The 26,446-nt window shown below is 42.4% G+C and overlaps 1 protein-coding gene across 3 annotated transcripts in view; it reads left to right on the top strand.

The window, feature by feature from the left end:
• KIAA0319 (KIAA0319 ortholog) overlaps positions 1-26,446 on the top strand; it is a 78,463-nt gene that overhangs the window by 47,897 nt on the left and 4,120 nt on the right. For all 3 annotated transcript variants that reach the window (XM_073810404.1, XM_033863892.2, XM_033863891.2), the window contains 10 exons: positions 6,745-6,973; positions 11,585-11,708; positions 12,357-12,489; positions 13,507-13,655; positions 15,118-15,269; positions 16,911-17,049; positions 17,733-17,892; positions 21,123-21,265; positions 23,334-23,456; positions 24,921-25,011. In XM_073810404.1, coding sequence (XP_073666505.1) covers positions 6,745-6,973; positions 11,585-11,708; positions 12,357-12,489; positions 13,507-13,655; positions 15,118-15,269; positions 16,911-17,049; positions 17,733-17,892; positions 21,123-21,265; positions 23,334-23,456; positions 24,921-25,011 — 1,443 coding nt within the window. The remainder of the gene's footprint in view (positions 1-6,744; positions 6,974-11,584; positions 11,709-12,356; positions 12,490-13,506; positions 13,656-15,117; positions 15,270-16,910; positions 17,050-17,732; positions 17,893-21,122; positions 21,266-23,333; positions 23,457-24,920; positions 25,012-26,446) is intronic.

Raw genomic sequence — 26,446 nt, 5'->3', positions numbered from 1 at the left:
GGAAAGGCTAGGTTCTACGGTGAGCTTATGTTTAACATTGTAAGAAATTGCCAAACTCTTTTCCAAAGTGGGTGTATTATTTTATATTCCCAGCTGTAGTGGATGAGAGTTCCAGAATCCACATCCTCACCAACACTTGGTGTAATCAGTCTTTTTAATTGTATCTAATTTGATGGGTGGTTGTATCTCATTACAGTTTTAACTTGCATTTTCCTGTTGACTAATGCTATTAAGCATATTTTAGGTGTTTACTCACCATTCATATAACTTCTTTTGTGAAGTCTCCATTCAGATCTTTTTCCTGTTTTAAAAATTACATCTTACTTAGTTGTAAGATTTTTATACGTTCTGAAACAAGTTCTTTGTTTTATATATGTGTTGTGGATATTTCCCAGTATATGACATTTTGTTCTCTTAATGGTATCTTTTAAAGAGCAAAAGTTTTAAATTTTGATTGTCTAATTTATCAATTGTTTCTTTTATGTTTCATGCTTTTTGTGCTCTATCTAAGTAAACTTTGTTTAATCACAAGATTGCAAAGATCCTGTTTTCTTTCTAAGTTTTATAGGTCTAGGTTTTATTTTTAGATCTGTGATCTGTTTTGAGTTATTTTTATGTACTGTGTGAGATTTTTGAATGTTAAATCATCCTTGCATTCATGGGATAAACCCTATTTGATCATGATATTCTTTTTGTTTGTTTGTTTGTTTGCGGTACGCGGGCCTCTCACTGTTGTGGCCTCTCCCGTTGTGGAGCACAGGCTCTGGACGCGCAGGCTCAGTGGCCATGGCTCACGGGCCCAGCCGCTCCACGGCATGTGGGATCTTCCCGGACCGGGGCACGAACCCGTGTCCCCTGCATCGGCAGGCGGACTCTCAACCACTGCGCCACCAGGGAAGCCCCCGTGATATTCTTTTTATGTAGCATGGGATTCAACTTGATAATATTTTTGTCAGGATTTTTATGTCTGTCTTCATGAAAGATTTGGTCTGTGCCTTCTTCTCTCTTTCTCTCTCTCTCTCTGCATTGTCACAAGATTTTGATATGAGGATTATACTGGCCTAATAAAACAAGTTGACCAGTGATCCATCCTCCTTTATTTTCTGAAATACTTATGAACAACTGGTGGTATTTCTTCCTTGAAAGTTTTATAGAATTCACCAGTAAAATCATCTGGGCCTGGAATTTTCTTTTGGGGAAAGTTTTGATAACAAATTCAGTTTCTTTCATAGATGTAAGCCTATTTAGATTTTCTGGTTTTTTTAAAATTTTTCTTTTTTATTTTATTTTATTTTTATTTTATATTGGAGTATAGTTGATTAACGGTGATGTGTTATGTGTTTTTTTCTTGTGTCAGTTTTTAGTAAGTTGTATTTTTCAAGAAATTCATCCATTCCTTCTAAATTATCATATTTTTTGGCATAAAGTTGTTCATAGTATTTTCATATTATCCTATCATGTCTGTAGGCTCTGTACTGATAACCTCTTTTTCATTTCCAATATTGGTGATTTGTGTTCTTTTTCTCTTGATAAGTCTAATTAAGGGGTTTGTTAATTTTATCTTCTCAAGGAACCCTAACTAGAACTGTTTTAATTATATTTGCCTGTTTTCTAATTTGTTCTTTTCTGCTCTTTACTGTTTCCTTACTTCTGTTTGCTTTTGATTTACTTTGTTCTTTTTCTTCTAACTTCTTAGAGTAGAATCTTGGTTCGTTCATATTAGAGCTTCCTTAAAAGCTCATAAATCTTTCACAGGTATAATTTTCCTCTAATTGCTGCTTAGCTGCACCCCACACACTTTAGCTTATTATATTTTTAAGACCTCATTTACTGCTTTAAGAATCTGATGATTTCAGAGAAGGAGCCCGTACATGTGTATTTATGAATCCTCAGAAGTCTAGCCAGCTTAAGAAACTCTCAAGCATCTGACTGGATTCATCTTTGACTAAAAAGTCCACAGAGGTGCTCTAAAGTGCTTTAGATTTTACACATGTTGTAAAAACTTCTGTTTTGGTTTATTGGAAATCTCAGCTTAAGAAGCAGTTTACTCCATTAGGATAGCTATTATTTAAAAAATGGAAAATAACAAGTGTCGGTGAGGCTGTGGAGAAATGGGAATCCTTGTGCATTGCTGGTAGGGTTGGAAAATGGTAGAGCTGCTGTGGAAAATAGCTCGGCAATTCCTCAAAAAGTTAAACATAGAATTGCCATATCTGCAATCTCACTTTAGATATATACCTCAAAGAACTGAGAGCAGAGACTCAAATAGATGCTTGTACACTATCTTCGTCCATTCAGGCTACTATAACAAAAATAACCATAGACTGGGTGGCTTTTAAATGACAGAAATTTATTTCTCATACCTCTGGAAGCTGGGAAGTCCAAGATCAAGGTGCTGGTAGATTTGGTGTCTGGTGAAGGCCCTCTTCACATGGTTTATAGACAGCCATCTTTTCACTGTGTCCTCACATGGTAGAAGGGGTAAGGGAGCTCTCTGAGGTCTCTTTTGTAAGAGTACAAATCCCATTCAGGAGGCCTCTGCCCTCGTGACCTAATCACCCAGAAGGTCCCACCTCCAAATACCAGTCGCATTAGGGATTAGGTTTCAATATATGAGTTTTGGGGGAACAGAAAACATTCAGTCTATAGCACACTCCAATGTTAATAGAACAACACAAATGTCCATCAACCGATGAATGAGTAAACAAAATGAGGTATGTACATACAAAGAAATATTATTCAGCCTTAAAAAAATGAACTACTGAGACATGCTACAGCATGGATGAACTTTGAAGACATTTGGTTAACTGAATGAAGCCACTCACAAAAGGACAAATATTGTACGATTCCACTTAGTTAAGGTGCCTAGAGTGGTCAAATTCATAGAGATAGAAAGCGGAATAGTGATTGCCGTGGGGTGGTGGTAGAGGAGAAATGGGGAGTTAGTGTTTAATGGGTACAAAGTTTATGTATGGGGTGATGGAAAAGTTCTGGAGATGGATAGTGGTAATGGTTATACAGTAATGTGAATGTACTTAATGCCACTGAATGGTGCACTTAAAAATGGTTAAAATGGTAAAGTTATATGTACTTTACCCCAATAAAAAAAAAGGAAATTTACCTAGCTCTGAAAGCTTCTTTTATTATTGAGCGGATTTCTGGGAATCTATAGGCCTTGTAGGGGTAGAGTGAGTAGCCACATGGGGCATCCGGTGCTCATGTGTGGGGTTTTTTTTTTAAACTTTATTTTTTTAAGAGCAGTTTTAGGTTTACAATAAAATTGAAAGATATGGAAATTTCCCATATGTGCCCTGCTCCCCACGTGCTCAGTCTCCCTGTTATCAACATCACTCACCAGAATGGTTCATTTTTTACAAAGGATTAACCCACATTGACACATCATAACCACCAAAAGTCTATAGTTTACCTTAGGGTTCATTCTTGGTGTACATTCTATATGTTTGGGCAAATGTATCATGACGGATATCTATCATTGTAGTATCATACAGAGTATTTTCACTGCCCTAAAAGTCCTCTGTGCTCTGCCTATTCATCCCTCTCCTTTTCCCCCTCCTCTGGTAACAACTGACCTTTTTACTGTCTTCATAGTTTTGCCTCTTTCAGAGTATCATACAGTTGGAAGTATATAGTAAGTGGCCTTCTCAGATTGGCTTCTTTCATGCAGTAATATGCATTTAAGAGTTTTCCGTGTCTTTTTATGGCTTGATAGCTCATTTCTTTATAGTGGTGAGTAATATTTCATTGTCTGGATGCACCAAAGTTTATTTATTCATTCACGTACTGAGGGACATCTTGCTTGCTTCCAAGTTTTGGCAATTGTCCATAAAGCTGCCATAAACATTCATGTGCAGATTTTTGTGTGGACAGTTTTCAGCCCCTTTGGGTAAATACCAAGAAGCATGATCGTATGGTAAGAGTATGCTTGGTTTTTTTGTTTTTTTGTGTTTTTTTGGTGGCCTGTTTTGTGGCTTATTAAACATACATTGTACATTTGGTTTGGCCATTGAGGAGGAGAATGCATTTAAAAGTCAAAATAGAGTAGCTTTTGTTTGTTTATCCAAGGTAAAACTAGGTGGCCATTGTGGACGTGATTTCAGACATGTTTGTGTATTGCTGAGAACTTGAATTTTCTGAACTGTATGGGATCTAAGGACACCACCAGTCATTCTCAAAACAATATCTGCTAGTAGCTTCCAGCTGCAACCTTATTGTCTGAAAGTCATCACCTCTTATAGAGTATGTTCACTTTTGTAAGAAATTGTCAAACTGTCTTCCAAAGTGGCCACGCCATTCTGCACTCCCACCAGTAATGAATGAGAGTTCCTGTTGTTCCACATCCTCTCCAGCATTTGGTGTTGCCAGAGTTTCAGATTTTGGCCATAGTATAGGTGCGTAGTGGTATCTCGTTGTTGTTTCAATTTGCATTTCCCTGATACTGTATGATGTGGAGCATCTTTTCATATGCTTATCTGCCATATTCTTTGCTGAGTAGGTATTTATACTAGTTTGATCCCTGGTTGGGGAACTGATAAAAACATGTCGTGTATTTATGTTTAGTTTACCACACTGGCTGCCACAGCTTGATCCAGAAGAAATATAGGTTTCGAGAGACAAGTAACAATGCAGGTGTTTAAAAAAATGATATTTTCTTCTTATAATAAGAATAATGCATGTTTGCTATAAAAATAAAAAACAGAATGTATCTAGAAGCAGAAAGAAGGAAATTAAACACCTCCCATAATTCCACTACCTAGGAATAAACATCCTTAAGAGTGTAGTACTAGGGAGACGCAAGAGGGAAGAGATATGGGAACATATGTATATGTATAACTGATGCACTTTGTTATAAAGCAGAAACTAACACACCATTGTAAAGCAATTATACCCCAATAAAGATGTTAAAAAAAATTAACATGAGCACATGGCAAATAAAGAAAATAACATAAAAGAAAAAAAAAAGAGTATAGTACTTATATTTATGGTCCTTTTTCTATACACATAAACTTAAAACTCTTTTCTTACTTGGATCAAAATGTATAAGATGTTTTACAAGCTACTTTCTATATTTTCTTCTAAAATTAAAACATTTTGTCTTTCATGTTTACATTTTATCCTTCTAGAATTGACTGCATGGTTAGATCCAATTTTATTGGTTCCCACGTGGATAATCAGCCTATTGTCCCATTACTGTTTATTGTCTAGTCTGTCCTTTCTCAATCTGCAAGACCACGTCTCTTCTATATCAAATTGTCATATATGAGTGGATCTGATTTTGGATTCCCATTAATTATGGATATCTATGTCATTAAATATTCTGCAACATCATGTTTGATGCTGATACATTTTAGAAAATTAATTTAGCCCCGTTATTCAACGTTTGGGGGAACATTCTTATAGTTAAATTTTGGAGTGCAAGTAAAATTTCTGGGTCAGAGGCCTGTATGTGTTTAAGGAGTTTGATATATGTTGCCAAATTATTGTCTACTTCTTCTCTGAGGGTTTTGCTAAGGTAAACTTGTGGAAACTTTATGACATAAAAGTCTAAGGGGACTTCAGAAAAGTTATTTTTAAAAGTCTTTCTATAACACTTATTTATTGGGGTAAAATTTATATACAGTGAAATGCCACTTTATGAGGTTCTTTTGATTAATTTTAATTTAATGACTCTTTACCTGTCTCATGGAGACAGGCCTACTTTGTTTTTATGTTGTTGTTTGTTTGTTTTTTTTAACTCCCCAACCAGGGATCAAACCTGTGCCCCCTGCATTGGGAGCACGGAGTCTTAACCACTGGACTGCCAGGGAAGTCCCAAAGCAGGCCTACTGCTAACCCCATTTTACTAGGAAGAAATTCCCTTAGGGGCCCAGAATGTGTCCTGACTCAGCCTGGTTGAGGAGGAAGGACCTTAGGTGTTTGGTTTGCCATCAGAGCGAGAACTGGAGTTTGGACCCTGGTTGTATGGAGTATGTGGGATAGAGGCCCAGAATATGGGGGCCCCCTATACAGGTACCTTACCTACAAATAAGGCCTGTGTTCTTTCCAGAGCTTCATTCTCATATTCCTATTTATACCTGTTACACATGCATTGCTGCTCCAAACTAAATCTTGGCCCCAGAAGAATGAAGTGACCTTATTTCACTGATCCAGTTGCCACATCACCAATGAGTTTACTACAGGAGGGTCAGTGCAGCTCTCTGTGTTGTTTGTGTAGGCAGAGTATCGTTTGTATTTCAAAGTGCTTAATCCTAAAATTGCTTTGCAAGGAGTGTCCTGAAAACACTTCATATTAAGTCCTCTAGAAAAGAATGAGAAAATTAAAAAGCTTTGTAGCTGAAAGTTCAGGAGTGATTTGCTGTCTCTACATGCTCAGGCCTCAGGCAGGACTTAAAGCGGATACACTTTGAGTGTCAGGTGGTACAGAGAGGCTTCTGTGTTGTCTGAGGATGGTCTCTTCATCCAGCATCTCAGAGAGTAATGAGAAACCCAGACAAAATAAAACTCTATCGTGTGAATATATTACTAGCTAAAAATAAAGTACATCAACAGAAACAAAGAAAAAACATAGCCTCAGGTCTCTGTTCTTTCCTCAGCTTCATCCTCAAATTTCTATTTACACCTGCTCTCAGTTGTCCTGAGAAATGTACCATAAGCAGACTAAATTGACCACTTGCCTTGAGATTTGTCATATTCGTGCAGTGTAATAGCTTCCTCTCCTTTTCACAGACTGACTGTTACAGACTCAGATGGAGCCATTAGCTCCACAACAGCAGCCCTGATAGTCAACAGTGCTGTGGACCATCCACCAGTTGCCAGTGCGGGACCAAATCAGACCATAACTTTGCCCCAAAACTCCATCACTTTGAATGGAAACCAGAGCAGTGATGATCACCAGATTGTCCTCTATGAGTGGTCCCTGGGGCCCGGGAGTGAGAGCAAAGAGGTGGCCATGCAGGTGAGTTCTCCATCCTGCCTTCAGACTTTTATTTGTCTATCTGTGTGTTCATCTGTCCGTCCGTCCATCCATCTATCTATCTATCTAAAATATTGGTACAGGGAGCAGCTAAATTCAGAAAATGTTTTATAAAGTTGTCTGGTATATTACAACTAATAGAAGAACAGCTAAACTCACAAATCTTCCAAATTTATGTCACTTTCCTTCACCCACTCTATATAAGCCCAGGATAGCAACTAAGCATCGCCTATACAGACAACTTGACCTTGAGGTTAGTTTAGGAAAAGTCTGACCTAACATTTGCTACAGAAATATTATTTTAGTGTTAGGATAAACCTTAGGAATAATCTAATCTAAACCTCATTATCAGAAAATTCCTCTTTATTTTGTTTCTCCTATTTTTAGAAACTGCATGTTACCTTTTCTGGATCCAGTGGGCTCTTGTGAAGATCTTTTTGTATTTACCTTTTGATTTGTTCAGATTGCGAATATATCTGTTTAAAGTCATAATAACCTTGAAACATTGCTGTATTTGTATGCGTGAGTATGTGTGAGCTGTTTGCTTATTCTACTTCTGGTGATGGCCAGCTTGTTTTGTTGTTTTTTTTGCGGTACGCGGGCCTCTCACTCTTGTGGCCTCTCCCGTTGCGGAGCACAGGCTCTGGACGTGCAGGCTCAGCGGCCATGGCTCACGGGCCCAGCCGCTCCGCGGCATGTGGCATCTTCCCGGACCGGGCCACGAACCCGCGTCCTCTGCATCGGCAGGCAGATTCTCAACCACTGCGCCACCAGGGAAACCAAGCTTGGTATTTTTGAAGTTATGTTATTATTTAAGAGTTTAATGGAAGAAAGATAGTACCTTACATTACCACTTTCCTCTTCTCCTTCAAACTCCATCTCACCAGTCCAAGACAAATTTCTCATTAGTGTTTATGGTGAAGTTAGACATTCCATGAAAACTGACCTACTTTACTTTTTGATATTTCTGGAAAGTGCTTTGTGATTATGATGAATTAAAAATGACTGGTTGGATGCATGAGTCTTGAAAGAGTCGTGAGTCCTCTAGATACCCTTGGAGAGCACTTGGTACAGAGTTCATCTCTACCTAAGAGTTGTGGCAAATGCTCTGTTTGCTTCTGTTAGGTTAAGAATTCGCATTTGGTGGGGTTTGGATACAAACAGAAAGATGGGTATTTTGTATTTTCTCAGTTAAAAAATATTCCAAATTTTCTTTCCCTAATTACTGGGAAGTATGTGCCCAGAGCTAATGCCCCAGTACATCAAGTCTAATGAACATATATCCAAAGGAAGTCACTAGTGCTGGGCTGCAGACCTAGCCTCGCTGCTCTGAACACCTGCCCATCTGCTGCAGACACTCTTAGATTATCCACAGTAACAATGTCACTGCCTTGTGATTGACTGATAAGATGTCAAAAGGGGTGACGCTTTTTATGAATTGGGGCAATCGCAAAGATCAGCTCTTAAACCAGCCTCTCTTACGCTAGTCTAAAAATCGCCAAGGCAAGCTGCAGAGGCTATGCTTTGCGCTGGGGAGGTCACTGAAGGTCAGTGAAGCCTGTGCAGCTACCTGAATCATATGGCTGCTTTGAGGGCTCTCAGGGAACTAGTCCGCTCACTTCGCATTTGCCACAAGATTCCTTTTTATTGTGTGCATAAGCATTCATGTGACCATATTAATTTTGAGGCACATATTACTAGGAAATTATACTTTATAGAGCTCTTCAGAAAAAAAGTACTTTGCTCTACTGAGTCATAGTAGGGAAAAGCCCTTTTTTTAAGTTCTTAAAATAATGCATTTCAAATTTCAGAAGTTCCCCTTGTGATAACACACTTGATTTTCTATCCATTTTTTTTCCATTTTTCCACTAAAACTCTAAAACACACACACACACACACACACACACACACACACACACACACACACACACACAGGGATTTCCCAGGTGACACAGTGGTTAAGAATCTGCCTGCCAATGCAGGGGACACGGGTTCGAGCCCTGGTCCGGGAAGATCCCACATGACGCGGAGCAACTAAGCCCATGAGCCACAACTACCGAGCCTGCGCTCTGGAGCCCGCGAGCCACAACAACTGAAGCCTGCGCGCCTAGAGCCCCTGCTTCACAAGAGAAGCTACTGCAATGAGAAACCTGTGCACGGCAACAAAGAGTAGCCCCCACTCACCACAACTAGAGAAAGCCTGCGCGCAGCAACGAAGACCCAACGCAGCCAAAAATAAATAAATAAATAAAACAGATACATTTATCTTTAGACAATCTTGTGATCTGTGAAAATAAATAAATTATAATAGGACTTAAAGTTAAAAATCCTTTTCAGGATGCCATGAACTTCAAACATAGGCAATAACTGGAAATATTACCAACAACACAGCAGCAAAAAAATGAAAGGGTATTAACCTGTAGGCAATAAGTAGTTAGCTACTATATACTCAATTGAAAAAATGCCTTATTGAAAAGTTTTGTTGTCCTAGCATTTAAAAAATTTATATTTACAGCAAGGACTTACTGTATAGCACAGGGAACTATATTCAATATCTTGTAATAACCTATAATGGAAAAGAATCTGAAAAAGAATATATATATATATACACACACATATATATATAACTTAATCACTTTGCTCTACACCTGAAACATTTTAAATCAACTGTACTTCAGTAAACATTTTTAGAAAAGAAATACATGCAGGGCTTCCTTGGTGGCACAGTGGTTGAGAGTCCGCCTGCTGATGCAGGGGACACGGGTTCGTGCCCCGGTCCGGGAAGATCCCACATGCCACGGAGTGGCTGGGCCCGTGAGCCATGGCCGCTGAGCCTACACATCTGGAGCTGTGATCCACAACGGGAGAGGCCCCAAGAGTGAGAGGCCTGCATACCACAAAAAAAAAAAGAAAGAAAAAAGAAATACATGCAAAAAATTCAATTCAAAAGATAACAATAAATGGAGAAAATTTTATTTATTTAGGGCTTCCCTGGTGGCACAGTGGTTGAGAGTCCGCCTGCCAATGCAGGGGGCACGGGTTCGTGCCCCGGTCCGGGCAGATCCCACATGCCACGGAGTGGCTGGGCCCGTGAGCCATGGCCGCTGAGCCTGCGCCTCCGGAGCCTGTGCTCCGCAATGGAAGAGGCTGCGACAGTGAGAGGCCCACGTACCGTCAAAAAAAAAATATATATATATATATATATATATTTTTTTTTTTATTATTATTAAATTAAATTTATTTATTTATTTTTGGCTGCACTGGGTCTTTGTTGCTGCACGCGGGCTTTCTCTAGTTGCGGCGAGTGGGGGCTACTCTTCGTTGCGGTGCATGGGCTTCTCATTGCGGTGGCTCCTCTTGTTGCAGAGCACCGGCTCTAGGCACGCGGGCTTCAGTAGTTGTGGTACATGGGCTCAGTAGTTGTAGCTCACGGACTCTAGAGCACAGGCTCAGTAGTTGTGGCTCACGGGCTTAGTTGCTCCGTGGCATGTGGGGTCTTCCCAGACCAGGGCTCGAACCCGTGTCCCCTGCATTGGCAGGCGGATTCTTAACCATTGCGCCACCAAGGAAGCCCACAAAATTTATTTTTGATTTTAAAAGTAATACATTAATTACTTCCTGTAGTTAAAAACAAACAAACAGGGCCTCCCTGGTGGCACAGTGGTTGAGAGTCCGCCTGCCGATGCAGGGGACGCGGGTTTGTGCCCCAGTCCTGGAGGATCCTATGTGCCGTGGAGCGGCTAGGCCCGTGAGCCATGGCTGCTGGGCCTGCGCATCCGGAGCCTGTGCTCTGCAGCGGGGGAGGCCACAACAGTGAGAGGCCCACGTACCGCAAAAAAAACCCCACAAAAAACAAAAAACAAAAAAAACACACAAAAAAACAAACAAACTCAAATTCTGATAAAGTGAAAATACACCTTGACTTCTTCCAAGTCCCTTTACTCAAGATAATGACTTGTATGAGTTTAATGTGTGTGCATACCGAATCTCCTCTATGTGTTTGCATACATGTGTATGTGCATGTAGCAAATATCTATCATGCTGTATCCATTGTTTCACAGCTTTTTCTATTTTTGCTTCATAATATGTCTTTGACATCTTTCCACTTTATTCTTTATAAATCTACTTTATTCTTTTAAACTTCTTTTTTTTCAACTAGCATCCCACAGTGTATTGTGGTGGGTTTGGCCATTCCCCTGTTGATGATTGTTTAGATTGTTTCCATGTTTTTTGGTGTCATAGGCAACGCCTCAGTCAGCACCTATGGGCGAGTCTCCGTAATTACACACGTGGGCGTTTCTCTAGTGTAGATACTCAGTAGAAATGCTGGGTTGAAGAGCATGTTCTTTTAACATTTGAATGGATGCTGCCAGATTGGCTTCCAAAAAGGCCATATTAATTTATATTCTTTCAATAGCATCTGAGGATATACAATGGACTTCAGATCCCATTTTCCTGGGACACGCACATTTTTTTTTAAAGCAGGATCTCCTCATTTAGTAAAATCACTAGTTTTTCATTATGTCATGCTAATTACTTGTGCTTCTTTAATATTATTTTTTCTTTTTCATTTTTGTATTTGCTGTTACTTAGGGAGTAGAGACACCGTACCTTCATTTGTCTGCAATGAAGGAAGGAAATTACACATTTCAGCTGATGGTAACAGATTCTTCAAGGCAGCAATCCACAGCTGTGGTCACTGTGATTGTCCAGCCTGGTAGGTGAGATGGGAAAGGGATTTAGCCCCAGAGATTAAAACAGAAATGACATCTGGGCTTCTGGGCTTCAGACCAGCCAAATTTGGTACAAATTCTCTAAATCTTTGAACTATCAAGAAATCAGGGCTGCAGAGCTGAATCTTAATATCAAGGCAATTTGCTTTTGTGGTTCTGAATTATGTCCCGGCTGTGTCTCCAAACCATGGCATGAAGGACAAAATGAGAGCTATCTCCAGAGTCACTTTGGGCTCTGATGCCGTGCCCCACTCTGCTGCAAAGCTCTAGGGCATTCTTGAGGAGGCTGGTAGTTATGTGTGGCTTGATACTGAGATGGCTTGTGGCCAGACATTGGGGAATTAACTACAGTTCCACTCCATGACTTTTAAGGTATTTTAAAGAAACCAAAGACGTACATATTAGGGAACAGTATTTCTTGCTGCCTGTAACCCCCATCTCAAACTTAGAATGTTTAACTCCTGGGTCAGCTAGGAGACTGCAGTGTTTCACCCCAGGATTCCCAAAGGACAGGGCATGCTCTAGTAGCTGCCTGAGCTGAATATGAGTAATTTGCTTAAATAAAGAAATCAGGGGATGGCAGACTTAATGCAAAGAGATAATATTTCTTCACACCGTTTCTATAATTCTAGAAGACAACAGGCCTCCGATGGCTGTCGCCGGCCCGGATCAGGAGCTGGTCTTCCCGGTGGAAAGCACCACCCTGGATGGGAGCAGAAGCAGTGATGACCACGGCATTGTTTTCTACCACTGGGAGCATGTCAGGTAGTCAGCGCATCTCATCACTGAGTGCTGGGTTCACCCCCTGGATGAGAGCTAATATTACCCCTGCTCTGTCTACATTAAACACTCAGCTTGAGCGTGTTGAGGAGTCAGTATTCAAGCACATTTCTAGAAGTGGCCAGGGAACTATTGATTGGATTCTGTATCAGGTGTGGATGGACAAGATGGACATTCCTTGACAGTGGAGAGAGGTGGAGCTGGGGCAGGTGGACAGGGCGGTCTTGGTGTGAGGTAAGCTTCATGACAGAAGTGGTGCAGGGGAACCTGGGTGGGGTCCTCACGAGGCCCCCCAGTCTGCACTCACTCAAACCACGTGCAGTGACTGTAGACAACAGAAGTGCAGAGTTCAAGGGGATTCCTTTATCCTCCAGCATTTTCTGTGCTGTACATGCTTAATCTCATGGAATCCTAGGTCATTTCTTAAGAGGTAAGTGATAATATTATTCCCATTTTAAAGATGAAGAAACTGAGGCTTGCAGAGATGAGTCAGTCCCAGGGTCTCTGGTTGCCCAGATGGTAAGAGCAAGAGCTGAGGCTCAATCCTGGGTCTTCCTGACTACAAAGCCCACGATCTTCACGACTCCGCTGTATTGAATAATTCCTCTTGAGCCAGGAGATCAATTACCTGGCTTGCTCTCTCCTCTTCCACACTCTCTCGAAAGATAACTGAGGATTTCAGCTGATTTTATTCAAAGGAGAAACAGGAATCGTTTATAAGGCTCCATTCTGATCATTTCACTGACAGTTCAGTTTAAAAAAACAGAAGACTCCAAAATCCTCTTCCCAGGAATCCAGCAGCCTCTGTCTGAAATAGGCTTTAACTTGTGACTCTTACATAGAACTAGAGAATCTAAATGAATACAAAATTATCTTAGAATTCTCTAGATGGTATATATTATTGCTGTGAAAAGAAGCATTTATAAAGACACAAGCAACATACCTGCTGTCGTCAGAATCCCATGCCCCCTGCCTTTTGTTAATGACTGTCCTGTTTCACAGAGGCCCCAGCGCAGTGGAGATGGAAAACATCGACAAAGCTATAGCCACAGTAAGCGGTCTTCAGGTGGGTACCTACCACTTCCGTTTAGCGGTGAAAGACCAGCAGGGACTAAGCAGCACGACCACCCTCAGCGTTACCGTGAGGAAGGGTGAGTCAAGGCAGAGGGCAGGTGGATCTGCCAGTGGAGGAGGTTGGGCCCCTTCTGCTTTTCAGTCTCACAGACCCTAAGCCAGGCCATGGTTATCCAGAAACGTTAGTGTTTGCTTATTGGCTATAGCAGATACCGAACTCTGCTTGGCCAAACAAAGGTCACTCTTCTTCCGTCCACGTGCACAGCATTTCCTTTTGTTTGTGGAGTGTGTGTCCTAATAGCTTCATTCTCCTTCTGCGACTACTGGCAACTAAAGCCCCATGTCCTAGTGACCACATGATGCTTTGTTTTCCCTCTTCCTTGGAAATCTAAGAGCAGAGATGGTTTCAAATTCCCTGTTGTTTCTTAATATGAAATGTGTGGTCCAATCTATGACATCCTGCTTTATGTACTTGTCTCTTTTTTCTTTTCCATTTGACCATGATCTGGTTGAAGACCTTTGTTTCAGATATTTCTGTCTCTTCCACGTGGCACAGTGCTAGACTCATGGCAAATCAAAGATGTTGGTTACTTCAGTGAATGAATAAATGATTATGATGTATTGAAGATCAGAGGTGTAAAAGAGCATGGCTGGATGGTAAAATCCATTCACCAGTATTATGGACCAGCAAGAGTGTCAGTTCATTGGGGAGGGTGGCTGAGACAAAGGCAGAAGCTCAGCCTTGAGGTATTGTATGTGTCAAGTGTCATGCTGAGGAATTTGGACTTTATTTGCTGGGCAGTTGGGAAAGGATGAAACAATTTTATCAGCACAGTGACATCGATTTGAGTTTTTTTCAAACGTTTTATTATGGAAGTTTTCAGCCATGTATAATAGTAGAGAAAGTATGGGGACATGTGCATAAAAGGGGGTGGTTGTCTTAAGTTCCAGTTTTGAAGCTCGATAGGGTCTAGATATTGTTTTTTATAGAAGGATTTTGGGGCTTACTCAATTTACTGCCAGTCTATTTCTATTCTTTCTAGCCTTTCCCTGTATGGACAATGGAATTAAGCCTCCTCAGTGCCAGATTCTCCCCACTGCCCTGAATCGTCCCTCTTCAATTTACTTAGACAAGCAAGATTTGGTACTGTTAGAAACGAAAATATTTCTGTGGCCAGATAGTGTGGACCAGTACAAAATAATCCATCGCATATTTTAAACCAAAATATTTTCATTTTCCAGACCCCAGACATAAGTAAGAGCATGATTTCTCTTTTTTAAAAAGAGAAAAAACTATAATGATAATAGAAAACTGTCCAGCGTATAGGCTGCCGAATTACAACTAGCTAAGTGCAAAAAGAACTTTAAGAAAGTCTGTATGTTATCTAATGGGTATTTGGGGCAGGAAGTGATGCTTTTTGGATATTTTAAATCTACATGTCTGCAAGATGGAATAGTCGTGGATAGTTCGTGATACACTTCTATCACAAGTGTTTTAAATCAATTTCTTTGCTTTCATTTTTGCTATATTTGACTTAGAAAATAATAGTCCTCCCAGAGCCCAGGCTGGTGGCAGACATGTTCTTGTGCTTCCCAATAACTCCATTACTTTGGATGGTTCAAGGTCTACTGATGACCAAGGAATTGTGTCCTATCTGTGGATCCGGGATGGCCAGAGTCCAGCAGCTGGAGTGAGTACTTGAAGAGAATTGCCCCTGGACCACGAATCATTACGTCTGTATTAGTTTGCTAGGGCTGCATAACAAAATAGCATAGACAGGGTGACTTAAACAACAGATATTTGTGTTCTTCCAGTTCTGGAGGCTGCGAAGTCCAAGATCAAGGTGCTAGCCAGTTTGGTTCCAGATGAGAGCTCTCTTCCTGGTTCTCAGACAGCTGCCTTCTTGCTGTGTCCTCACAGGGGTGGGGTGGGGGTTGGGTGTGGCAGGAGAGAGAGAGGAGAGAGGGGAGGGGAGGGGGAGAGAGAGGGCTCTTGGGTGTTTCTTCTTATAAGGACACTAATCCTATGGGATCAGGATTCCACCCGATGACCTCATTTAACCTTAATTACCTCTTAATAGACCTTATCTCAAATAGAGCCACACTGGGGGATTAGGGCTTCAGCAGATGAGGGAACACAGTTAACTCTATAGGTCTCTGTTATGACCTCATCTCCCTTTCCATGGTCCCCACTAAGGTGTTTATGCTTCTAGGTTTCTTCTGAGGGCTGGAGGCAGCAGGCTGCTGTTCAGTTTAAACAAATCTGAAGTCCCTTCCGACTTTTTCCTTGCCCAGACTTTGTGTAGGGTCAGAAACCATAGCCTGGAGGGACTTTGAAACCATGTCTTCTCATGGGACTCATTCTGCTCCTTAGCTTCCCCATTGTTCCTATTTTGGTCCAAATGGATTCTTTCCTTTTCCTCAACATTGTACCAGATAGGTCAATAGATCGAGGATTGCTATTCCCATTTCCTAAGTACAGAGAATGAGATGCAGGGATGGAAAGAGACTTGGCCAAGGTCAACTAACTCATCCTTAGTCAAACCAGATAGACCTAGGTTTTTAGCTCCTGGCAGGCCTTTTTCCCCATTAGATCACTCTGCCTCTTAGGCTGTAAATTTAGGTACATCTTCATTCCTCCAGTTGCTAAGGACTTGAGAGATGCAAATTTACTCTTGGAGATGTACTGAAGGAGTGGTCCCAGGGAAAGAACTGAAAATGCTTTATAATTTCTAAAGTAACTCTGGAATGAATACTGTTCAGCCAGATGGTGGGTTAGCCTCTAAGTGTAATTATAACAGCTGTCTGATCAGAGCCCTTGTTACCACCCTCTTCTGTTAGCAAGTTCAGAGAGAGGGTCTGGGAGATTCTTCTCGAATTCTTTGAGCAGAGATGTTACTACTCAGGCTCTTGGGTCATTTGAGAAGGTGAACCTGATACACCATGAGGAAACCCGAGATGAGATCATTGTAAAACTATCTTTAAAAATAAGACCCAGAAAGCTCTTCAAAGAGAGTGCTTCACCCTCCAGGTCTCTGCCCTAATTTCGGTGGTTTCCCCCTCTGTAAGGTGGAATTTGGTAATTCCTAGAGAGCCCTTGGGAAGCAGCTCAGCTCACAAAATTCTGTCTGAGGATTGTGCCTCCTGGTGCTTTAAAAGTGGGAGAGACGCTGAGGATTGCCCGGACCTTCACTAACCCACCACCTTGCTTCCTGTTCACCCTGCCCCTTAGAATCATGCATGTGTGACAAAGACGGGACCCCGAGGTTTGGGGTCAACAGAGGCCCAGGTTGGGAGCTGACTATTGAATCATGAACTGGGTTATTTCTCAGGATGTCATGGATGGCTCTGACCACAGCACGGCCCTGCAGCTCACCAACCTGGTGGAGGGGGTCTACACTTTCCACCTGCGAGTCACTGACAGTCAGGGCTCCTCGGACATGGACACTGCCACCGTGGAAGTGCGGCCAGGTGCGCTCACAGGCTTCCGGGCCTGGGTTTGTGGGGCTGGTCCGTGAGCGGGGTCGGGGGGGGAGAGGTCAGCCTTTGGGGCTCCTTGCAGGTGACAGTGGAACCCGGTGTGGGAAGCTGGGCCCACCTGGAGGTTTCCTCTGCCTGTGGTTATCTATCCCCAAACAGATCCAGCCTCCTAACTCATTAGGGAGAATTGGGTCTGGCAGCAGGACCCCCTGGTCACTTTGGTTTTCCTGCCAGAAGACAAAGACCTAATGTGAGGTGGACACGAGATCTTCATTCCTGGGAGCGCGGAGAGGGCAGCTTCAGCAAGGTGGCCACACCGACCCCCGGCATAAACTGGGCCGGGCCCGCAGCGCTCGGAGACATAGTTCTCTTACTAGGCCCGAGGAGGTGTGTGAGGTCCCAGAATTTCACGTGAGCCCAGAGGCAGATTAGTCACACCTCCTTATCATCTGGAGAAAAATGAATAGACAGCACGCTGATGTAAAAGAAGGAAGAAGTACTCTCGGATAGTGGCCCCCGTGGTACTTGGAAGAATTGACCTGAGGCCTAGAACCTAAGCGTAGAAATTACACAGGGGTCATTTAAAGCTCTTTAACTATTACACAGGCCTTGCTCCTCCTATTATCAAGCCTGGGGTTTCCAGGTGGAAAGCCCATGTCTTCTCATTTCCCCAGACCCGAAGAAGAGCGGCCTGGTGGAGCTGATCCTTCAGGTTGGCGTTGGGCAGCTGACGGAACAGCAGAAGGACACCCTTGTGAGGCAGCTGGCGGTGCTGCTGAATGTGCTGGACTCAGACATCAAGGTTCAGAAGATTCAGGCCCTCTCGGATCTCAGGTAAGAACTGCACCGTCCAGCCTGAAGCTCGCCATTTCCTCTCGTTCTCTGTCTTTGCACGCATGTTTATCCCATTCATATTCTTTTTTTTTTCCTCAAAGGGAAGCAGTAAGGACAACATCATTATAGGTCCTTCCCACAAGTCTCGGTAAATGTTTGTTGATTGAGAATGTTCTGAAGGAAGGCATAGGGAACGTCAGAGGGAGCTGGGTTTTAGTTCTGGTATCATCGGAGGGCGTGCGCATGGTCTGGGGCATGCACGGGGGATGCCTCACAGCCAGGCTTCATCCCTGCCCCGTGTTTAGGGACTGAGACTTCTCTCAGTGTGAGAGGATTGTGGGTTACCATTGCTGTCTTCTGAGGGTCTATAAGGTTCAACCTTTTCCTTGATTTCTTATAAGATTTACAATTTTAATTGAGTTTTTAAAAACTCTTATCCAACTTATGAACAGGGAAGTGGGATGGGGAGAGAGAGAGAGACAGACAGAATATGGGAATAAAAACCTACTATTCATAGTGAATCCATCTGCCAGTTATTGTCAGCTGTTCTGTTTAGGTTTGCTTTTCAGATAACTGAAATTTACTTAGAAAAATAATAAATTAAAAATACTAGTTATTTTTTTACGGAACTCTTTCAAAAATGGATCATACATTTCCCTTTCTTATATCAAACACTGAACCAAACACATCTGAAAATCAATAAAACCAAAAGTTGTTTCTTTTTTTTTTTTTTTATAAATTTATTTATTTATTTTTGGCTGTGTTGGGTCTTCGTTTCTGTGCGAGGGCTTTCTCTAGTCGCGGCAAGCGGGGGCCACTCTTCATCACAGTGCACGGGCCTCTCCCGTTGCGGAGCACAGGCTCCAGATGCGCAGGCTCAGTAGCTGTGGCTCACGGGCCCAGTTGCTCCGCGGCATGTGGGATCTTCCCAGACCAGGGCTCAAACCTGAGTCCCCTGCACTGGCAGGCAGATTCTCAACCACTGCACCACCAGGGAAGCCCCAAAAGTTGTTTCTTTGAAAGATCAACAAAATCGATAAAGCTTTAGCTAGAATGACCAAGAAAAAGAGAGAAGACTCAAACTGCTGAAATCTGGAATGAAAAGGGATATCACTACCAACTTTATAGAAATGAAAAGAATTATAAATGAAAAGGAATTAGTTAAGATGAGGTCATACTGGAGTAGGGTGGACCCTTAATCCAACATGACTGTGTCCTTATAAGAAAAGAGACACAGAGACAGACACACAGAGAACCTGCCATGTGATACTGGAGGTAGAGATTGGAGTGATGTGTCTACAAGCCACAGAACGCCAAGGATTGCCAGCAACAGCAGACGCTAAGAGAAGGGCATGGAGCAGATTCTCCCCTAGAGCCTTCAGAGAGGATGGTCCTACCAACACCTTGATTTTGGAATTCTAGCCTCTAACACTGTGGGAGAATAAATTTCTGTTGTGTTAAGCCACCCAGTTTGTGGTACATTTTTATGGCAACATTTGGAAACTAATACAGACTTGAATAAAATCTCTCCAAAGAAAATATACAAAAGCCAATAAGCACGTGAAAAGATGCTCAGCATCACTAGCTATTAGGGAAATGCAAATCAAAATCACATTGAGATACCACTCCACACCCACCAGGATGGCTGTAATCCAGAAGACAGACCATAGCAAATGTTGGCAAGTATATGGAAAAATTGGAACACTCATACGTAGCTGGTGGGAATGTAAATGGTGTAGCCACTGGGGAAAACAGTTTGTCAGTTCCTCAAAGTGCTACATGTAGAGCTACCATATGACCCAGTAATTCTGCTCCTGGGTATATACCCAAGAGAAATGATAAACATATGTCCATACGAAATCTGGCATGTGGGAGACTCAAGAGGGAGGAGATACGGGGATATATGTATATGTGTAGCTGATTCACTTTGTGATACAGCAGAAACTAACACACCATTGTAAAGCAAGTATACTCCAATAAAGATGTTAAAAAAAAAAAAGAAATCTGGCACGTGAACATTCACAGTGGCGTTATTCATATAGCCAAAAAGTAGATACAATCCAAATGTCATCGACTGATGAGTGGATAAATAAAATGAGATATATTCATACAATGGAATAATATTTGGCAATTCAAAGGAGGGGGAAATACTGATATATGCTGCAACTTGGATGAGCTTTGAAAACATTATGCTAAATGAAAGAAGCCAGATGTGAAATGCCTCATATATATTCCATTTATATCAAAAGCCCAGAATAATTAAACCTACAGAGACAGAAAAGTAGATTAGTGTTTGGCAGGAGCTGAGGGGTGGCGTGGGGGCGGCTCTTAGTGGGTGTGGAGTTTCTGTGATGATGGAAATGTTCTGGAATTATTTATTTATTTTTATACTTATTTTTGGCTGTGTTGGGTCTTCGTTTCTGTGCTAGGGCTTTCTCTAGTTGCTGCAAGTGGGGGCCACTCTTCATCGCGGTGCGCAGGTCTCTTCACTATCGCGGCCTCTCTTGTTGCAGAGCACAGGCTCCAGACACGCAGGCTCAGTAGTTGTGGCTCACGGGCCTAGTTGCTCCGCGACATGTGGGATCCTCCCAGACCAGGGCTCGAACCCGTGTCCCCTGCATTAGCAGGCAGATTCTCAACCACTGCGCCACCAGGGAAGCCCATGTTCTGGAATTAGATGGTGGTGTTAGTTGCACAACTTTGTGAATATACCGAAGGCCACTGAATTGTACACTTCAGAAGGGTGACTTTTGGGAGTTCCCTGGTGGCCTAGTGGTTAGGATTCTGGGCTTTCACTGTCTTGGCCCCAGGTTCAATCACTGGTCTGAGAACTGAGATCCTGCAAGCTGCACAGCACTGCCAAAAAAAAAAAAAAAAAGGTGACTTTTTATTGTAAGTGTATTATATCTCAACAAAAAGGTAAAAATGAAGATGTGTCTGAAAGTTCTTATTCTGTGTGTGGTTATGTCTGTTTGCACACACATATACATTGCTCCTTTTATCCAAAGGTCTATCTATCATCAGCTGAACTCTGGGACCAAAGAGCCTTTATTTGTGAATAGAAACCGATCAATCCCTTGACCCTCAGAATACACCCCTATGTCCTTGCCAAGTGGCAGAGCTGTGGCCGTCTGTCTTCTCAGCCCCACAGGTCAGATGGCTGGAGTGGATGTGTCACATTGGTCACTGCATAACCGTGTGGCTGGCCTCTCTCTCTGTCTCCTCTGCAGCACCGTGATTGTGTTTTATGTACAGACTGGGCCACCTTTCAAGGTCCTCAAAGCTGCGGAAGTGGCCCGAAATCTGCACAGGCGGCTCTCAAAGGAAAAGGCTGATTTCTTGCTTTTCAAAGTCTTGAGGATTGACACAGCAGGTATGTCCCCATCAGAAATATTCTTTTTTATTTTTAGTTTTAAAGTTCAAGTAATGTAAATACCTAATTGTTGTATATTCAGAATTGGATTCCACTGGACTAGACATCCCATCCAATTAAATGCAATGGGAGTCTTATAGAAACATAATTACCCAGGTTAAAGGAAAAGATTTTTCGGAGAAGGTGAAATATGATTTGGTTCCTATATGGTGGGACAGTAGCCAGGTCTCATAGTCTGTTTTTTTTTTTGTTTTTTTTTTTGGCGGTATGCGGGCCTCTCCCGCTGCGGAGCACAGGCTCCGGACGCGCAGGCTCAGCGGCCATGGCTCACGGGCCCAGCCTCTCCGCGGCACGTGGGATCTTCCCGGATCGGGGCACGAACCCGTGTCCCCTGCATCGGCAGGTGGACTCTCAACCACTGCACCACCAGGAAAGCCCTCATAGTCTTTTTTGACTTAAGTAGGAATGAAGTTCAGTATTTCATTATCTTTCCAATTTCTCCATGTCAACCCCTACGGGAATATTCTAAAAGAATCAGATTTGCTGATCGTGGCTATGTCTTACTGGCACAGAAAGAGGACATGTGGACATCTTTGCTTTAGCATCCAGAGATTTGTTTTGCATTTATGTCTCCAGCTGGTTTCCTGCAACATACATTTGCCAACCATGCTCTGTCTTTGAGGGAAACTGGAGACAAACAACAGTTATGGTCTGTTTTTAAAACCATACTCTTTCATACTGGTCATGGTCAGAGATTTCATACTTAGATGGTCAGAACAGTATTAAAAGACAGATACGTGTTATTGGTTGGAAAAGCCATGTTTATATAATTTATTGACCTGGGACATCATGCCTTAGGTTGTGAACATGGTGTTATGTAGACTCTTGGAAATCTAAGATAGCTTTTTTTTTTTTTTGGCGGTACGTGGGCCTCTCACTGCTGTGGCCTCTCCCGTTGCGGAGCACAGGCTCCGGACACGCAGGCTCAGCGGCCATGGCTCACGGGCCCAGCCGCTCCGCGGCATGTGGGATCTTCCCAGACTGGGGCACGAACCCGTGTCCCCTGCATCAGCAGGCAGACTCTCAACCACTGCGCCACCAGGGAAGCCCTAAGATAGCTTTTAAGTGCCTTCCAGTGGTACCTCTTTTCTTAGTGGCTTGCCTGACGCCTCTTCCTGGCACCAAACTCATTCATATGTGTGGATGGAAATGTGGTCTTTATCCCAGGTCATTTCAATAAACACTGGGGACTGTGATACCATTTGGGGAGTAAAATTTAATTTGTTTCAGATGTATACCTATCCACAATTGACTTTCTTTGTAATATGGAGTAAATTAATTTTTTTAAGAACTCCTTTTTTTCTAGCTACAAAAGTAGTATTTATTTATTGTAGGAAATTTGGAATATCCAAGAAGACAAAAAAAATTAGAATAATCCTTTAGATTCTAGAGTCTAGAATTCCCACCATCCAAAGATAACTTTTGTTAATATTTTGATGTTTTTCCTTCCAGTTCCCCCATCTCTAGAAACACGTTAATACAATCAGGATAATTTGATATATAATTTTTTAATCTGGTATTTAACTTCAAATCATATTATGACCATTTTCTCAAATCTTTTAAAATTCATCCCTCAATAACATATTCATGACCTCACAGTACTCCATCCTAGATATGTTCCACAACTTATACAACCAGTCCTCTACTCACAGACCGTCAGGTTGATTTTAAATAATGCTGCAATGTAGATAAGTTCTGGTGCACATCCCCAGTCGTTTTCACTGGATAAATTCTTAGAATTTCTCTTTCTTAAACCAAAGGGTGCTACGTTTCTGCTACATGATTAAGGCTTTTGTTTCGCAGTTCAGGTGTTGGCATATTTCTGCCATTTGCTTCCAGATGAGATTGTCGATTCGAGAGACTTTCCCCGGGACTCCTGTTCATAGCGTAAGAGTCTCTTGATTCAACGAGATGCCTCTGTTCAGGGTCTATGCTATGAAAAGACACAGCTGAAGCCAGGGAGCCCCTTTTCTCCATGGTGACCTCTGCCCCACTCGCCTCCTTGCAGGGTGCCTCCTGAAGTGTTCTGGCCATGGTCACTGTGACCCCATCACAAAGCGCTGCATTTGCTCTCAGCTGTGGATGGAGAACCTGATCCAGCGTTATATCCAGGATGGGGAAAGCAACTGTGGTGAGTCCTGATGTGGTGGCTTTGGGTGAGGAGCCTTCAGACAAATCATTCTGAACTGTCAGAAAGATCTGCCTAGCTTTGCAGCTGTAAACTCAACCCTCTTCTCACCCGAAGGCAAGCGAACGAGCTCACGTGGTGATGGGTTAAGATCCTCCCACAGTTCACCTTGGGGGTGTGTTTAAGGCTTTTCGTAAAACTTCCCGATGAGGAGATTCACCTTGGAGAGCAGATTTGGCTAACCATCGCCGGCATTGCCGAGAAGGCTGCTTTGGGCTACATGGTCCCCATTTCCACATTGCACCTGCCTTGTCTTGAGCTGAGTGTGACCTTCTGGTGAAGTGGTTCCTGGTGTGGACCTGGCTGGAATCAGATGAACAAGAAAATTGGCCCATTCTTCCAGGCTGTCTGCCCAAGCAGGCACCAAAAATTGGAACCACCGCCTCAGCTGGCCAAGCTGGTGCCCTTAAGTCTCTTCTGAGGAGGGAACTGTATTTCAATGCCAGTCTATTCCTAAGAGTGATTTTGTTTTCTTGGGGGTGTAGATGGACATAATTGGCCGAAAAATTAGGATGAGCTGACTGCGAAATTATGTTCCCACCCTCTACTACATAAAAGTTTGAAAATAGCCAGCTCTTGGATTGTTATTCCAAGGAGCATATATAACATTTAATAGAGGTAAACCTTTTGTTTTTGCTCCATTGGTTTCTCTCTTCCTGAGTTGCTGGTGCAGAACTTTTTACCCTGGATTTCCACAAGGATGTGGGGGAAGTGAAGATCAGGTAGCTTCTGAGTGGCTGTCTGGCTCTGTGAAAAGCATCTTCATGTCATAGGCGACCATACAAATACTTTATTTGCTTTATTCAAACCAGGCCAGAACTAGTTTTGAGGTTCTGTGATTCTGGAATGAATATATATTTTGTTTGTTTGTTTTGCGGTACGCGGGTTTCTCACTGCTGCGGCCTCTCCCGCTGCAGAGCACAGGCGCCGGACGCGCAGGCTCAGCGGCCATGGCTCACGGGCCCAGCCGCGCCGCGGCATGTGGGATCTTCCCAGACCCGGGCACGAACCCATGTCCCCTGCATCGGCAGGCGGACTCTCAACCACTGCGCCACCAGGGAAGCCCATGGAATGAATATTTTGATGTGACTTTCATGGGTGTTTAAGAGGCCTTACTTTTTAACTGATGAATTTATTTTTTTCAGATTATTCTGTTCTCAGGTCAGTGTGAAATATGTGCTCCATGAGGTCCCTGAACCAGTTGGATGAAAGTCAGGTTGTTTTAAGTTGTTCTTGATTTATTTGTATTTCACCTTGCTTAGGCTCTCGACCAGCCTGGCGAGGTGGTAGCAGCACCACAGATGGCTTTGCTTGTAAGGACTCAGAAATATTCATTGTGAGTCATTGAAATAAAGCTGTTTTGCAAATGGTATGTAACATGTCCACTCTGGTTTTCTTGTTTTTCAGAGTGGAGTGTGTTCTATGTGACAACATTGGCTCTAACTCTTGTCGTGCTAACAGGGGGTTTAACTTGGCTTTGTATCTGCTGCTGCAAGAGGTACCTGGCACGCTTACTTATGTCTTTGAAATAAAGACACAACATTGAAGGTGATATGACAGTTCTAGCGGCTTTTGCTCGGGTTTGTGAAGCTGCTGAACTGTTTGAGTCACTCTTTTTATGAAGAGAAACTTGACTTTAAAAGTGCTTTATAATGCATTCTCCCCCACGAAGCTTATGTGCCTAGTTAAATAGAATAATACTAGAGACAGCTTTTTTTCATTGCAGCTCTCATATTTTCTAGAAGATTCAGTGATTCTGTATCAAATCTAATGCTCTTTTCTATCAGTCTCGCATTATGTTCACTAGAACAGTACCTAAGTGGCCTGACTAATCCACCCTCGGTAGAGAAAGGAGTTGTAGAAGTAGACTGATCTACATGCTAGATTTATATTATTTTACGTATGTGAAGCAACAATCTAATCTACCTGAATTCTATTTCATAAGTGCAAAACTTTAAGCAAACTGAATACTATCACCAAAGAGAGGTTTTGCTTTAGATTTTTCCTTCTTCTTTTTTCCCATGGAGCTGACCACTGAGAAGCCCCAGAGATGCCTAATTGTCTGAACCTTCCACAACCCCATGCTTGACCCTCTATAAGGAGATTTGTAGGAACAGTGATTACTCAAGTCCTTAGAAGACAGCATTGGGTCCACTTTCCTATATGGAACTCTATAAATGCCCTCCAAAGAAGACGTGATAAAAAGAAATAATGGTTATACCAAAATAATAGTTATTTTTCAGAGATCACTTATCAATTTTTTTAGTTTTATTTGTGGTTATTTTCCCAAAGGTAGGACTGGTGAAAGAGAGCACAGGCACTTAGAGGCCTCCATCCCATTAAGTTTTCCCAGAACCATCTGGGATGATGGTCACCCTGCTGTGCTTGGCTTTAAAAATTCCGCAGCTTTGTGACATTTGTATCAAGTAGATGAGCATGATGACGATGAGAGTGATTGACTGTGAGCATTTATTAAGTATTTGCCATTGTGATGAATGGTTCTAAGTGCTTTCTGTGTATTATCTTATTTAGACCTCCTATCAACCCTATGAGAAAGGGACTATTCTTACTCCCATTTTACAGGTGGGAACATGGAATCACAGAGGTAACAAAAAATGATCTCAAAGTCACCCCGATAGTAAACCCAGGGTTAGAGGCCCATGCTGTTAATCACCAAGCTATCAGAAAACTGCCTTTGTTTGTTCTCTACATATCTTAACCATGGTGTTGATGTGTATTTTCAAATTATCCCCTGAAGCATAGGATGGGCTCCATGGGATCAGCCCAGTTGTTTTTATGTGTTGACTGAGTTATTGCTTATTCCCTTGGGGGAATTTATTATAATTTCTGTTGGGGTTTTTTTTCTGACTGTCAGTTACATCATCTTTTCATTCCTGCATCTCTGGACATCTCAGGATAGTATAGGTTGAGGG

Source organism: Tursiops truncatus, chromosome 10 (genome assembly GCF_011762595.2).
Source record: "Tursiops truncatus isolate mTurTru1 chromosome 10, mTurTru1.mat.Y, whole genome shotgun sequence".
Lineage (NCBI taxonomy): Eukaryota > Metazoa > Chordata > Mammalia > Artiodactyla > Delphinidae > Tursiops > Tursiops truncatus.
The sequence above is the reverse complement of the archived record's forward strand: the minus strand, read 5'-3'. Positions and strand labels throughout refer to the sequence as shown.